This window comes from Denticeps clupeoides, chromosome 16 (genome assembly GCF_900700375.1).
Source record: "Denticeps clupeoides chromosome 16, fDenClu1.1, whole genome shotgun sequence".
Taxonomy (NCBI): Eukaryota; Metazoa; Chordata; class Actinopteri; order Clupeiformes; family Denticipitidae; genus Denticeps; species Denticeps clupeoides.
The window spans coordinates 12,647,505-12,664,661 of record NC_041722.1 but is presented as its reverse complement, the minus strand read 5'-3'; the positions used below and the strand labels follow the sequence as shown (position 1 = coordinate 12,664,661).

The 17,157-nt window shown below is 42.6% G+C and overlaps 1 protein-coding gene across 16 annotated transcripts in view; it reads right to left on the bottom strand.

Annotated features, from left to right (window-relative positions):
• The window catches only part of map2k5 (mitogen-activated protein kinase kinase 5), a 40,809-nt gene that overhangs the window by 6,476 nt on the left and 17,176 nt on the right, over positions 1–17,157 (bottom strand). For all 16 annotated transcript variants that reach the window (XR_003742718.1, XR_003742717.1, XR_003742721.1 and 13 more), the window contains exons 13-20: positions 16,665–16,713; positions 16,500–16,573; positions 15,352–15,402; positions 14,540–14,611; positions 12,972–13,001; positions 6,910–6,936; positions 6,538–6,570; positions 1,068–1,129 (exon numbers count right to left, since the gene is read on the bottom strand). Coding sequence is in view for 1 of the 16 variants with exons in the window: in XM_028956242.1 (XP_028812075.1) it covers positions 1,068–1,129; positions 6,538–6,570; positions 6,910–6,936; positions 12,972–13,001; positions 14,540–14,611; positions 15,352–15,402; positions 16,500–16,573; positions 16,665–16,713 (398 nt within the window). In the remaining 15 variants the exon portion in view is untranslated. The remainder of the gene's footprint in view (positions 1–1,067; positions 1,130–6,537; positions 6,571–6,909; positions 6,937–12,971; positions 13,002–14,539; positions 14,612–15,351; positions 15,403–16,499; positions 16,574–16,664; positions 16,714–17,157) is intronic.

The following is a 17,157-nucleotide window of genomic DNA, read 5'->3' as shown; positions in this document are numbered from 1 at the left end:
AACTTGCTAATAATAGCGGGCAGCGCGGCGCTACAGAGCTGAATGCGGGCCACTCCTGCGCCAGGTGCCCTGTTTGTGTAAATAAAGCACGGCGCTCAGCAAACAGCAGCTGCTCAATGCCACCTATACACATCTGGCTGTTGCCGTGGTGCTCAGGGGTAGGGAATGAGGTGGGGGGCGGGCAGATATGCCTGGGGATTGTGGGTAACCCCGAGCCGGGCCCATAAGGCGACTCGGCGAGCGTGTTTGTGTTAGCATGTGCCGAGAGCGGAGGTCAACAGACCAGGGACAAAGGCAATGTAAATATTTTCTGTTGCATCCCGCTCCACTCCGAGTTGGGGAAAAAAAGGAAAGCACACCAATCAGAGTCCAATTATTCCTCTAGCGCCCCGTTGGGGTAATGTTCTGTTCTCCTGTCCTTGTAAAGAGTCTCAGCGCTGTCCATTACCACTCACACCCATTAACCCGGCAGATTCAGCCAAACTACTCAACACACCGCCACCCTTTTTACACATCACGTATACACACATATAAATGTAACATTCTGCAGAATGTATATGCATATTAGTTAAGAGACTGCTGGTCCAATTGTGGGTACATATTTTTTGGAATAACATAGTTTATTATATTAGAAGTTCCATGCTGGCAGGATAGCCATAGCTCCTTCACCGATCTACATTTAGCCATCTTACCATTTACCAACTCTTGGTAACTCTTTGTTATGTGAAAAAAAAAAAAAAGTTTAAACTTAGTTGTGTGGACAAACCTTCATTACAGAGTCTAACTGGGTGGAATAAACTCGATAACATTAAAATTGGAAATGTAATTGTAGTCTTTTTCAGAAGCACACATTAACAGGGTGGAGGATCAGTTCAGGGTCGCACAACTATGATATGCAGTGGAGCCTAGTCTATAAAATACAACAATATTCTGAGGTTCTTGTCATTTCATTGTTTTTAGATCTTTTTAAAAACCAGGAAAGAAAAGCATACGATAAGCCAAGCACCACTCATATGTTAACTCCAATTTTTTATTAGCACTAAGGTGACTCTACAAAACATACTTACCACTGTGTGATGAAGTGAACGAACTTATCACTGAACTGGCCCACAGGCAGGACCGGAGGTTCCTGGAACACAAAGGTACAGAAAATGGTGATAAAACAGAGACTCATATTAACCAATATAAATAACAACATTTTAACTTTCAATGAAATTTTGACTGCAATTAAGCAATTGCCAAAGCTAAATGATCCTCATTTGTTTCCACAGATTTAATGAAATGCAGCGATGAAATAAGTAATTACAGCTCAGAAACAATTAATTCTCAATCAATGATATAAAACTGGATCTCAAAAGAAAAGGCTCACACAATTGCTTCCCATTGTCTGTTGTAGGAGGCAATGAAATTAGGCCACATGGCTACCCAAAAACATTTCCCAGGAAACTGTGACCTTGATTAGGGATTTTCAAATAAATGACGGGGCATTGTACCGGGTCTGCCGCGCAAAAAAAAGGGGCACCTGAACCCCTTCTTTTGTTGGACTGGCACAATACAGAATGCAATATAATATCTGCACAGAAGTGAGGAAGGAACACAGGGAACTCTGAGTCATAATGAAGAGAGAGAGAGAGGCTGAGAGATGGAGGAGTGTGTCACAGTGTGCCAGACAGACCACAGAAAGGGGAGCAGAAAGTGAGGAAAGTCAGGGATTGAGGCCAGGAGAGACTGCCTCAATCTGCCTCACTGGAAGCGACAACGGGGGCCGGTGGACGATGAAGTAGGGCAAAGGCCATCACCAACACATCGCAGGAGGAGTAGAAATTACTCCACAAACATCAAGTTCAGATGGAGCCAATGTGGGACGGACATTCAGAGGAGTACAGTAAAAGATGGGAATCACCTCAAAGATGTCACCCACTAATCCACTAATATCACAATTTTCACTTTCATATATTTCTAGAAAAGTAAAGCCTAGGAATGGAAATTCCGTCCATCTCAGTCTACACTGTGTGTATGTGTGTGTGTGTGTGTGTGTGTGTGTGTGCTAGTGAGTGCATGGACAGAGAGGACGACTCGGCTGTGTGCAAGCTTTTCAGGGTCTGTGAGCCGTATCATGTAGAACAGATGTGCTTCAGAAACTCTTGACAAACCCCCCCAACCCATAATTGCAGCAGAGGGAGTAACACCATCCAATCAGGCCTGAGTAGCGCTCTTCATTATGCCACCCCAGAGCACGCTCTCCACTCCAGAGCATCCAAACCATCACGGCCTGTGTACGGAACAACACGTAGATCAGTGAACTGCTGGAGCAGGCCAACAAAATAAGCGGTATTAGACTCAAACAATCCAGTTTTTTTTATTAACTGGATCTTAAAGTGGAGATTTAATTGGAACATTAACCAGCAGATTGAAAATTCTAAATGCAGAGAAATTTCAGTAAGCACCAATAAATAAGTACACAAGCAATTTAGTGTCTGAGCATTTAAAATAAGCCCATCACTCAAAGAGAGAGAAAACAGAAGAATTGAAAAAAAAAAAAAAAGAGCAACAGAGGTCAAGGAGGGCATGAAAAGGCCAATGGCAACTCTTAAATATTGATCTACCATTACATAATAACAAGAAAAACAAGACATTACTTGGCAATGGACAAGAAATGGAAGAGATGTCTTTAGGGACCACAAAACCTGTTTAAATCATCAACTGCCATGGTGATGGCAGAAGAAGATCTGTTAAATGGGCAGCACTTTACTGTATAATGAAAACACAACCCAAGTAGCCCAACAAACATTCACATGTTACAATTGACAGTGTGAGCCGTTTGATTAGCGATTTCAGCTATCAATTAATATAGACAACGGGGGCGGCAAGAAGCAACATTTCTGGAAATTAGAATAGAACAGCAGAACCCAATTAGTGGTAAAAGACCCTTGCGAATTTAACTTTATACAGTTCACTTCTGAGTAAATGGCATGAAAGAAAAATTAAATTTACCTGAATTACTGTATTTTTATAGCCACTGTAAGTGAAGCATGAAAATTGATGGTTGGGCTCAGCGTAAACGGCCAGTATATATTATGAAAATAAGCTGTAACACCACCTCATTAAAACTAGCAGCATGTACAGCCCAGGAGCTGTTTTTATGTATGTGTGTGTGTATGTATGTATGTATGTATGTATGTATGTATATATATATATATATATATATACACACACACACACACACACACACACACACACACACACACACACACACGACAAAATATATAAAGAGGATTGAACCCTTCATTTGATCTCATTTGCTATTAAAAATACCTTTCGGCAGCTTTCCTTTTTTCCTGACATTCTGCTCCAAGTACCCTGCAAAGTATGATACATGCACCTATTTAAATTAACAAAGGAATGCCTTATTCTAATCTCACTGTGCTTTAGAGGGCTGCAGACGGTTCGATGAGCAATATATCATTACATCCAGGCCCTCCGGCGCTGCAGGCGCCACGCCTCGCTGTACACGACGTTGGAGAGCACCAAACAATTTCCCCAGCACACAACTGTGTCACACACATGCATGTATTCATTACGGCTCGGGAGGGGGGCCGGCGCTTTGATGTGGCTCCGGGAGCACGACGACGCTGATGATGAAAGCGTCGTTGTATTATGCGGTGGCCGTCATTACCAGACACTACAAACAGACACAAACCCAGGGCCTACTCGCCCAACAATATGAGCAGTAAATATACATGTAATTGCCAGCCACCAATTATCAGTGAAAATTAGATCAGTAATTACACCGGTGAAAATTAAGAGGCAGCCTTATTAGGGTGTCATTTTCTATTCTGCAAATAACTAGAACAAAATTAGAAGGTTTCAAAACAGAAAAGGAGCACAAAATCCACAGATGTCCAAGCGAGAGGCTGTAGATACGCGCTTTTCTCCGACAGGCCCTGGTGTCCTCGGCAGCACCGCACAAAGAGCCAAATTACCAGACACAGATGGAGCGAGAGAGAGAAAGGCAGACAGAGAGAGAGAAAGTGAGAGACAAAGAGCAATAAGAGAGTTAAGAAGAGTCGTCGATGGACAAAGGCGGCGTGTGCTGCAGCGCTCGCGTCTGCGGCAGCTCATTTGTGTGTTTATTCCACCCTCACCTGAGCCCCAGGGAGCCGCGCTGCCGGCTGCTTATTTATCCCCGCGGTCCCATGGCAACTGTGCACCCCTCTAGCCGTGGCCAAAACACCTTCACTCACACCAATATTAATGGGGGCTTCAAAAGAGCCGGACTCCGTGTACGCTCACACATGAAAATTTCATTAGGACGTCCAGCGCCGCATAAACAGCCAACTTTGATAGAACAGAATTTAAAGCCATAACCTAAACAAAGGCAAATTCAAAATAAAGGTTTCGGTCCCATCACTCACAGCCCCAATAAAAACACTACTCAGAGTGCAAACCCTTACTTAAGTAGAATGCTATTCTTGTTTTTTTTTTTATTTAAACAAATACATAAATATGCATATATTATATGCATTTGAAACCTTTAATTTTAGTTCATTCAAATTTGGGAGAAATACACGATTACACACAATGATTATGTTTAACTAATTACTCATTAGTTAATAATGTACCAATTGTATTTATTTAAATAAAAAACATAAATGATTCATAAATAGGATTTGCAAACAATGTCCGTAGACTTTAGATTATTTATTAAATGTATTTGTTTATTTCCTTAGGTGTATAAAAGAGATGTAAAAAGTTATTTTGTTATTATCTCATTTCACATTTCTAATGGTCTTTTTTTACACAACTTCCTCTTGGATGTTGTTTGAACTACTGTCACTCAAGACCTGGGGGCGGTATCAGAAGATGCTGTTGGTATTTTCAGACCATAGCAATCCTACACAGATCCCCTGTGGCAAACCCATTGTTTTTAAACAGATGACAATATTTTTAAGATGGCTGTCCTCTCCTCTCTCTGGGGGACAGTTGCTCAGGTTACACTACTCGTCTTCTCTAATTCGCCTCTCAGTGTACCTCCTCTCTCTCCCTCCCTCCCTCCCTCCCTCCCTCTCTCTCTCCCTCAGACCATCTGAACTGGATTACTCCACAAAGTGGGTCCCAGGGAGTTAATAGCTTTCATTCTCTGTCTGCAGCCTGAAAGTTTTAATTTAGTGCAGGCTCTTAATAAGCCCTTGGTCAGCTGGAATGTAGGTGGCGACTGCAGAGCTCGCTCGCCAAGGGGGGAAAACAGGGAAGGGCGACGGGAAAAAATAGTTTGAGTGATGCCTTTGCCGAGTGAGTAATGAACAGTTCAGGGAGGTCAACCCATTACAACTGCAACCGCTTAATTATTAATTACGCACAATCTATATGTGAAAGGACAAGTCCAGTATGTTTAATGTGTGGCTACAGCACCCCCTCCCCTCTTCTCCTGGCATTTTGTTATTAGCATGTGTCAGCAAGCAGCTGAAGCAGAAAGCAGAGGAGAGAAAGGTCCTGCTCGCATATTCAAAACACACACACACACGCACGCTCATCAGTCATTAATGAAAATGACTTAGTAATTATACACACAGGAGTAAAGAGCACATTGAATCAAACAGTTACACAAGTGATCATTTTACTCAATTGCAGTTAAATACTGCAAGACCTCGATCCCAACATATCAGTTAAACTGCGCAAGATTTAGACTTTAATTAGCGGCGCAGGGAAACGCCAGTTGGCCTACTTTCCCGAAGTTACTTTTAGATATTCCAGGCCCAACCTAGTTGAAGACCAGCACGGAAAAAGTCGATTTGCAGACACACACACACACACATACACATGCATTTTTAATCCGTCGATGTAACTGAACAGCAGCTGGGATGTGATTAATAAAACGCTGTACACAAAATCTCATTGAAGAATTTAAGACGGAACTGCTGCAGACAGTTTTATCTGTCCCCAACCCGGCTGAGTGTTAAGAGTTCTGTATATCAGGGTCAGAAAGTATGTCAAGGTTTTAGGAACGCATTTCAACGTATCTTCGAGGTCAAGGTTAATACCACACAGTGAGTGGCCTAAAAGCCCAGTGGTCTGAGCCCGGTCATGCTACATTACCCCTGGTGCATGTCTGTGTGTGTCGTGTTTCCCCTTACCTAGTATGAGACAACCGTGTGCATAGTGTTGTCAAAGAAAGTTACGCTTATTAAGTTGCATTATTTTCAGAATCGGACCAAAAAACAAAGTTTCTAAGTATCACGATGCACACTGAGCAAAAAAATGAATCCATAACTTAAGTCTAACAGCTCTGTTTACTTATTCCCCACCCTTTACAAATCTCGGTTCCAGCTTGCGGCTCCATCTTGGTCTGTTCTGGCACCCCGGTTCTAGGCCTGTGTTCTGGTCAGGCCCAGTGGCTCAGGGCAGTTTTGGGGAGGCGGAGGTGCGCTCAGTGAGCAGAGCTGTTAGAGCACTGTGCTTCATTAGGAAACAAAATATAAGCTTTCCACTCCATTAGGAATGACTTTAGGAGCGAAAGCACATAAGCGGGCGACTCACCTCATCAACAATGCATTGCAATAACTGGAGAGGCTTGAATGGGAGACAGAGGGGAGAAGAAGGGGGGGGGGAAATGTATTAGGGAACATGCAATATCCTTACAGTGCTCCGGCAACACAATCATTAATGCAATAAAAGGTAGCTATTCAGATTAATCAAATGCACAAAAACTCGTGGAGGGAAAAAAAATGCATTGGCTCTTGAATGTATTATTTCTAATGGAATCTCATCTAATGCTGGCAGTTAAAGGGCTTGTGTATTATTTTATAGCGAAAGGCAATTGAGGAAGTTTAAAACGAGGCATTCAAGCGAGAGAGAAATGCTGCCGTCAGGAGCATCCCCCGCCTCCCCTGAAACCTCATAAAAACTTACCATTAAAGATCCTTGGTTCTTCTGAATCTGTAAAGCAGTGAGACAGGGAGGGAAAAAGGTAATATGTAATTAGCATGTCATAATCAAAACGACTCACTTGGACACATTAAGATCACTGAGGGAAAATTATTGCAACCCTGGTGGCAATTTGTGGGCATGTGTTAACACCATTTACATAATGAAAATACACAAGTGTTAATAGCCTGCCTCTCATTTATTGTGGGGGAAAAAGAAGCAGCATGTTAATTTCATAGCACTCCTCTTCTACCCTCCAGCCTGTATGAAGATGTGGAGCTGTAAAATTGCACGCCTGCCACACGGGTCTAAGAAGAATCTTAAAGGGATGCTTGGCTCAGGGAGTTGTTTAGCTGTTTAGCAAGGGAGCTGACTCAAAACGGCACACCGCAACGCATCCAACAGAATCTTGGCCATCCACAGATTTCATTGTGCAATTAAGTATAATAGTTAAATATTTGAGTGACTGTCCTGCTTTTCGTTACACAGTACTGGTAACTAAAGAAAGATGCGTATATCTCTTTCTTAAGAAGGGCACACTTTTGATTGGCAGACTACTATACGAAGAAGCAAGGTTACTTTTTAAGTTGGAGTTGCAACAAGAAATACAACATTTTCCATGGATAATAAAGCATCAGTTTATAGTAAGAAACCTGCGTTGGTGACAGACAAAAGAAAAATGTATCAGAAATAGCAGGAAGTATTTGAATAAGACACAGTAAACACATCAGAGTGTAATCTACTTAATCCAGCGAGGAAGAAAACAATTTGAGATATACATCAAGAAAAACAAAAACAGCCAGAACGCACAAAGGCAACAAATCAATCAGAAAGCAATTCGCTGGCGGCTGTATACACATCACATCAACTCTAGTGTCTTCAAAGATTTTCGGAGCGAGCCATAAAAAAACTCCATTAACTCCTGACAAAGAATGCAAATTAATCACAACATGGGGTGAAATGGAATTAAGAGGAGCCTTTTATAATCAATGGCAAGGCAGGATGAAAACCCCCGTGCTCTGGATTGGTGGCCCCAACCTCACGAGCGTCCATGTAGGACAGATGGGGGTGGGATGGAGGTTCTGAGGGTACAGCTTAAACGCAAAAACCCTTTCGGATGGTGGTGGAACCACTCCCTAAGCTCCCTGTTACCCCCCTCCAACGTTCTCCGCTGCCCTTCAAGCCCCCCGGATTGTCAGGAAGCACCCAGATCCTGCAAGTCTCAGGTGCATCTAATTTGTCGTGAGTGCGGTGGGCGCGCTGCGCTCAGACAGATGCCGGGGCTGGTGGAAGTGACAGCTCCGGCCCGGGGAAGTCTGCTCGCTGCCGCGCGCTGCGCTACAGCCTGCAGGTGAACTGTCTGCAGTGCCATATGGAGCAGGGAAAATTAACAACAAGATGAAAATCGCTACAGCAGCGGGGAGCCTCCCTTCTCTCCTGCTCCCTCAATCTCAGCAGCAAATGAAAATTAAAGATACCAGGCAATGGGGAGAGCCAGCAAAAACGAGAGAGGGGGGAAGGGGGAGCGCGAGAGAGAGGGGGGAGAAGTAATAAATTAATGGGGTGTGAAAACATGTAACGCTCCACCATAATGCCTGTGGCTCTATTTGCCAAAACTGGGGAGAAATAGATTTAAATAATAATAAAAAAAGTTTCTACTTTCTTTTTACTTCCGGTCACTATAGAGAAATTAGCACTAGGGCTGTTGAAATGAATGTATCAATCGTTGTGATTAGTTTCTACATTCTTAACACATTTAATGCAGCTGTATTTTGTTTACTTCCTGTGTGGGTCTGACCAATAAGGGGTTGATCTTTTGCATTTGAATTTACATTATTTCCAAATGGAGACGCACTTGGTCTGTGTCAGCACTGTGCCTGCGCCTGCATCAGGATGCATCTTTTGTCAGGCACACACAGAGGTGCAAACATTATCTTGGGTGGATAATCTGAATCATCCCTTAGTTGGGAATGTTAATATTAAAAGTAAGTAATTTGCACTCAATTTTGAGTCTGAGTGTGCCGGGTGTTTAGTTTCTAAAAATGACCAGATCATCTCCCTGTTACTCCCGGTCTAAGCCTCTTTCCCTCACTTCTCTCTGTCATAGTTTTAAATATGTATAAAAGCAAGCTTTACACTTAAGAATTCATTGTAATCAAATCATTACAAATTGTGCGATTAATTTGTTAAAATGTTTAATCGATTAACATTCCTAATTACTACATGGTTGCTTCCTGCCATTTTGTATGAGCTATACTGCTCCATTGTTTGTATTGCCTTGTTCAGCGTGTGTTACTAGCCGAGTTCTGGGTCCAAGGAACTGCCAGCACTTCTTTAGAGAGTCTCTCGAGTGGAACGTCGCGGTCCGTGAAGCCACCATAGAGACATCTGATCCCTCAGACGTGCTCTTAAGACTACACGTCAAGGCAGCGTACGCTATCCCACCACCGTTATAAATAATGCAGAACGCTTCCTGTTTGCACTGAAAATGTCTTAATTGCCTTAAAGAGCGAGTGCGTCGATATGATGCAGCGTGGTCTGTTAGCTGCACGGATATTCATTACACTTCCCTGACTGCAGGCCAGCATGGTGCTCCCACGTTCCAGCTCTCGCCTGGTTCATCAGGACAGAGATGCAGCAAAGCTATTACAGGCTATGTGATACGTATGTAATTAACAAGAAATCAATTTCTCCCTTTGCAAACAGAATGCCTGTGCAAGATGGCTTGTTGCTAAAAGAACAAAGCGGTTCAGATCTGAGCGAGAAAATGTCCGAAACAAACAACAGCATGATGCCAAAACAGCAGCAGGGAGGAGTGGATAAAATCTAAATAATATCCAAATAATAAGAGAGCAGGGACAGGCAGATCCCATTTCTCCTCTTATTATTCAATGTGTGCAGGCCAACACAGTGAGAGTGCATACATTAGTTTATGTAATAATACATGGTGGATTAGCATGATAATGGCAGTGTTAATAGCTGCTGCGGGAACGGAGAGTGAAAGTACTTTCAAATGAGACATGCCCCAGGCCCTAACACACCCGCACGCACACACAATCAGAGACACAAAGATGCACTAGCGCACATGTGCTCACACACACAAACACACACACCAGGGTAAGGGCAGAGAAAGTTTCATGTCATTACCACATGCTCAAGTAACCGGGGGAGAGGCACATTCACCCGTCTCAAGACCATGTCTAAACATTATGCATTAAAAATCACCATGAAAATGATTAATTGTGCACAAAATTACACTCTCAAGGTGTTGATTGTCTTGCTGATATCCATTAATATAAAACTCCCTAAAGAGACATTAAACCAATTATTATTATTTAGACAAATTGTTACCCCTTCTAATTTATTGGCTCAATAAATTAAAAGCCTTTACGATGTTTAGGACATGTTCATGAAGTGTACAATAGAGTCGATGTCAATTTTATCATCAAAATACATCAATTTTTCCATGTTAGAGGTGAAGAGGTTTAACTAAAGTAAAAAGGTAAATGGCCATCATGAACTATTGTACAATTAGCCATTTAAAATAAGATATTGCTGACAGGATAAAGGGTATTAATCACAACGTACCACTAATCTAAATCTTAAATACAGCAATTTAAAAAAATTATGTTTAATGGCAAATAATAAATTAGGTTAAATAATATTCACAATATGAACACATACTGCTCTCAAAAACCACACAAATACAAAAGTTCTGAAATAACTACAGATATTTTAGTTATCACATTTCCAGCATAATTTGTGACATAATTAGGGATATCATATTTCCAGAATATTATAAATTAAGTGTGTTTCACTGGCATTGAGGTGGACCATTCTGATTCAGCAGAGATTAAAGGGCCACTATTCCAAGAATAAGATTAGCAACAGAAATCCCCAATTAGTATCTAATTAAAGAGCTGATGAGACTCTCAAATCCACTAGGTCATCAACAGATGTGGGTAGGTTGGCTGTGTGTAATCATGATTACATAAAACCTAAAAGTCTGTATCTGGTGGAGGAACAGAACCAACAAAAATGCAGAACTGCAGATCTTCCATTGGTCTGTATGTAAACATTGGTAACCTGTGATTAATCTGTTTAATGCCATGTTTGAGATATCTAATTGTATTTGGGGATTTGGAGACATAACAATAATGATAACAACATTCTAAATACTAATAATGTCCTTTAATTTAATTTAATCAACACACACGAGATTAAGTAATAAACAACAAAAAAAGCAAACAAAGCATTGGAGTCACTCCAAAGCAGCTAAATTTTGCTGTAAAGGCAACACTTCACACTTCACACACACTTGGGTTGTTGTTGAACACTTTCTCATTCAGTCATTCACTGTTTTTGAGCATCTCATGAAGTGGCTTTTGAAAATAGTGAACAAAGTAAAGTAAAGTAAGTAGGTAAAAAGTAGTGGTGGGCTGTTATCGGTGTTAACATGCTGCATTAACGTGAGACTCTTATCGCGCAATTAAAAACGTGCTGCGTTAACGTGAGACTCTTATCGGCGATAATCTATTCACAAAGTTGGGTTGGGAGCTGGGTCTATACTACGCAAGCTATTGTGCCAGAGTTAAATGGTTACACTAGATTTATAAGTATATTTCTTCTTTCTTGTGTCTTTTAATTTCTTATTTCCTAAAGACTTTTATTTTGTTTTTGAGACCCGGTTCAGGTCTCTTGGACTCATGGCGTGAGCTGTGAGAGGTGCGTGTGGTTTGTGTGCCAAAAGTTATTTCCTTCATTTTAATTTATGTACATATTAGGAATACTTTGCATGTGTGTTATTTTGTGAATATTTTTTTTATGTTCTTTTAATACTGTATATTGTAGAGAGAGGTGCAGAAAGACGCGATGTGTGACGCGATGTTCTGACATGATGTTCTGACGCGACCTTGCTTTTTGTACAGAATACACTTTGCACAGAAAATCTCTTGGGTGTCAGGGTATCTTGGGTATCATTTGCGGTTCAAGAAATGAAATCAAAAAGTTACACAACGCAGAAGAAGAACCGCTACACTATGATGACTTTCACCTTGATATTTTAGCGCGGATGTATACCTAGCCGAATTGCACTGTAGGGGGCGAGAACGAGTCTTCGAACTGTGAAATTACCACATCAAACGTGACGTGGTAACATGGATGCAGCTATTTAACTGAATAAACAGTTGGTAAACACAAGTACATCTTATTGAACATAATTTATTTTCATCACCAACTATCATAGTAGAACAGCTTTCTCAAGCAGTTTGTGATGCATTTTGGAAACAGGAGATGAGCCCCTGGTCTAATGCGCCACCTGGCTTGAGAAACCTGTTCTCAAAGACTTACTTTTAGTCATTATTTGGGTAGCACACATATTCTGAATGCCTTCGACAGAATTCAAATGAGCCATTTGAATCTAGATTAATGTAGATTAATGTAGATTAATCTAGAATCTAGATTAATTTAGTTTACTATAGATTAATCTAGATTAATTCCAAGATTACAGTTAGATTAATCTAGATTAAGAAAATTAATCTATGGCCACCTCTAGTAAAAAGTCAAGTAAAATAAGGTAAAAAGGTGACTATGACTCATCAAATATACTTCAGTTTCTCCTGCTTTCCAAAAAAACTTAATATGTTTCCTAAATTGGCCTCTATCTTAGCCTCCACAACCGCCAAAGTTTTGTCCACATACTTTTGACTGGTAGTGTAAGCATTTGCAAAAGTACACCTCCCACCCATTTTATCCATTAGATGAATTTCCATGTTTGAAACATGAACATTATTGTTGCAGAACATAAGAATTAGTACAATGAAGTTCTGAAATATAGATAAATGTCTGTGGTTTCATACATATATACACAGACCCCACAACAGAACAGTTTTTGCTTTATAAGACAGAATATTAATTTATGACCTTGGATGTCCGAATCATCATTATCGGAAAATAAACACTTCTCATAGACATAAAAACTTACAATCCGTGTGTTTCAGTTTAGTCTGTGTACAGTAAGTGGTTAAGTAACTTTTGAAGCAACTTACCTGTGGGTAAGGGAATGTACCCAGAGCCAACTGCAAAGACAAATAAAGAATAAATTACATTCTGCAATGCAAGGTATACTCACTAAAATTAAGAAATGTTATGTGATATAAAGGTACACATTAATGTCATTAATGTTTGTCAGTAATGTGCTTTTTTGTTCCCTGATGTTTGATGATGGAGGGGAAAAACAATCAGAAGAATGACAGCCCACAATATGCGAAAGGTAATATATTTTCCATTTAAATAATGACAGCCGAGCAAGTAGTTCCTGAATTGGTGGGTTTAGAGATCACAGCAGCTGTTGCTTCAACTGGATTAAGGGTGCTCATTTTAAGCAGCATGGTGCCACCTGCAAACTGTGCTTCTCAAAGAACCTCCGCAATTAGCTAATAACCAACCAAAGCCACCCTGTTGAGATGAAGGACGGAGATGTGGAGACAGGCTCCACAGAAGCAGGGGGCATTGAAAGCAATAACAAAAGCAAATCCCGTTCACAGCTTCTCCCAACTTCAGAGTCAGGCCAGGCCATGTACATATGTGCATTCATAGGATTCAAGCCCAACATTTAATATACATGCAGGAAGATTCTTTCACCATCAACTTCGTCAGAAGTTGAAGCAATTAAAAAGAAAAAAAAAAAACTTGCGTGGGACAATGTATTCGGAACTGTTCCATCAATTTCCATTATGACTGCGATATTCAAGTGTATTGATACAGCAAATGGGTAGGAAGCAATGTCATTTGTCAGAGCCACACAAAGTCCCTGACAGTAACAAATTGAGAATCAATAATGCCAATGAGAACTACTAGCATGGCAAATTTAATACTGAAATCAAAACGTTATTTCACAAGGTAACTCGCCTGAGCCGCCATTGACAGCCCACCCGTTTCATGTCCTGAACCCCCCTCCCCACACACACACACACACACACACACACACACACACACACACACACACATACACACAGTACAGTAGACCCAGAGCAAGATTATGGCACTCTAATTACAGAGAGTTCTGGTGGCTGAGTGATTGATAGCGCTCTGCCACGCTGACTCCCAATCTCAGTTTCTCCTCGGCTCACAAACAACTGATGCAACTACAACAAGCGGTTCAGAAACACACCACACTCACTATAGCCACAGAAGGCAAGGCAGTCATGGGCCAGCTTCTTCAGAACGACCCACTGACCTACTCAAAGCACAGAGGAAAGTGCCTACAAAGCGAATCAAGTGGATGGCAGGGGAGGAAGTAAAGAAAAAGAGAGAAGCAATGAACACGGTGCACTTTTGTGCTCTGCTCTTTACAGCAGTCGGTGGGAACTTGTAAGAATGATCCATGCGTTGCTGTGGGCCAACATCTGTTTGGACAGCCCGCCTGCAGGGACTACCCACACAACTCACACATGCTAGCACCCGAGCCCTCGGCTACATCTGGAGCCAATTGTTTCTACTGTATTGAAAAATTGCCATCAGGGAGGGTGGCCGGAAGATGTTTCACTGCTACCGAGGACTGTCTCTGTGTAACCTTCACTGAAACAGAGAGCGAGCCTCCGCTTGCAACGTTTACCTCCATGAACGAAATCCCGACGCTCCAGACATCCGAGTGGATGCCATATTGCTCCCCAGATATCCTCTCGGGCTAATGGAAAAAAATACAGGTCAGTTAGACCTGAAGGGTTAAGTAAAGTAATTGGAGGTTTGGCCTAATTCCCTATTTAATGAACATAATATACATCATATACACTACATAATGAGTTTACTGAAACTTTAATACATTTCATTCATTTAATACATTTCAATAATTCATTGAACTATTATACATTTCATAATAATAATAAGAAGAAATAAAAAACAGTTAGCTAAAGTGCAATTAAAAGTGGTTTTGAGTGCTCATGTTGGTGCACATGTCCCGGATTGACCGTGTTTCAGTGCCTGAAAGCGGGCGTGCGAGTGAGCCGTGCGTGTGTTGCTGTGCTCGGGCCCAGTGAAGAGTGAAAGAGTAATTACGGCCCACTCCGCTCCCCGTGTGATCTGTATCAAGCACATTGTTCAGCCGCAGCATTGTCTTATTTTCGGTTTAATCTACAGGCCCGCCCCAATTACATCTGGGCAGCTACCTGGCCAGCTCGCCGCGAGAAGACTAATTTAGCTAATGCACGCATCAGAGGGGGCGGACGGACAAGCAGGACCACGGCCCTGTGGGCTACAAAGGGAAACGTGGCATCAATTCATTTACAAATAACACACTCTCACACCTGCTGGGCAATTGATAGAGGGCACCGTGGGGGTGAGTAATGCTGACAGTTCAAGTCCATTTGACAAGATCAAGAGCGCTCTTCGAACTTTGAAGAGCTGCACTACGAAATGAGTCGTGCTTACCGCCATGTATGCGTTGGTGCCGACATATGTTTTAGCGATGGAGTTCACCAGCTGTTTTAAAACAAGGAAACGCGTTAAATGATTTATCACGTTGCCATTATGTGCTTCTTGGTGAAAGGCAATATTGTGACAGAATTTGTTGTGCTGCAGTCATAAGAAAATGCATACAAATTATTACCGTGGACATTACAGAAGTGGGGAAAGTGGGCAACTGACAACACAAATATTAAATGGAACAATTCCTCCAACTCTCAGAGCACTTTGACAGCTGAAAAAAAAAAGATCTAGAAGAGTGACCTCAGAAGACCGCAGTGGGAGGCCAGGGTGGTGCCGATGGGGGAGACAGTATTCAGAACATCTTCATGACCGATAACCATCTCCCGAAATGTATGGGCTGTTATTTTTCGCCTGCTCTCGGTGCACACATGCGCACACACGTGTGGCCCACTGGGGCTCGAGTAGGTGGGATGGGGCGCACCGAGGAGAGGCAGCACAATGGAACATGCCATCAATGACAGGCCAGGGATAATGAGCAGGCTCCCCTGGCGGCGTGCCGCGTTTGCAAGAGAGGGTCCTGCGCAGAGACTCTGAGCCACTGACCTTCCTACAGGCAGAGGGGGGGGTGGAACCCAAGCCTGCTTTCAGCCCCCTCATCCAGGGGTCACCAGCACCGTGGTCCTCCAAGGAGTAGGGGGAATGAAAATTAATTAAAATTGGTGCGTATGGTTGAATGATGGGTGGCTATTGTTGCCCTCCTGCATTTACGGAGGTGGCAGGCCCGTCCCTGGTGCCGCTCGATGCACCACCCCACCCCTCTCACTATTCGCTATTGTCTCCCAGACAAGCATTCGCTGTGGCCTCAGATGCATATCAATGAAGTGGTGGCGTTGCTTGTGAATGTAGTAATTACAACAGCTGGATCGGTCTGAGCCACAGAGGCGCCGCAATCTGAGGTACAGGGGTGAGTTAACTCAAAGAGACAGTCCCCAGAGGACGCGCCGCACAACGCGAGAAGCGTTCAACAAAAGGGCTCTGACAGCCAAACGCTACTTTGACTGTTGGAGTCAATCACGATCGTCCACACAGGCTGCATCACTCTGCCTCCCTCCCTGTAACACAGACACATATGAAGACAGGAAGGGACGTACTTGAGTGCTGACTCCAAAGTCACAGAGCTTCACCTGCCCCCGTGTGTTTACCAACATGTTGGAAGGCTTGACATCTATGGAGTTGAGTACGAGGGGTCAAAAAAAAAAAAACACACACGTCACATTAAATGTAGAGGTAACAGCCCTCGGTGTAGAAAGACCCACCTCTGTGTAAAATCTTCAGGCTCCATAAATAGGTGAGACCCTTGACAACCTGCGGTCAAACATGAAACCATAACATGAAACAACAGAAAACAGGAAAAGTGAAAGTGAAGTGATTGTCACATGTGATACACAGCAGCACAGCACACGGTGCACACAGTGAAATTTGTCCTCTGCATTTATCCCATCACCCTGAGTGAGTGAGCAGTGGGCAGCCATGACAGGTGCCCGGGGAGCAGTGTGTGGGGACGGTGCTTTGCTCAGTGGCACCTCAGTGGCACCTTGGCGGATCAGGATTCGAACCGACAACCTTCTGATTACGGGGCCGCTTTCTTAACCGCTAGGCCACCACTGTTCCACAAATCATCGTATCCATCTTAACCATCGTATCCACAGAGCGCCCACTCGTTCATTCTCACTTTAATTTCTGGGAACGTGGGAGAGGCGTCTGGTTTCTGACTAAGCTCAAAGGCAGACCGAGGAGTGGAGCAGAAGC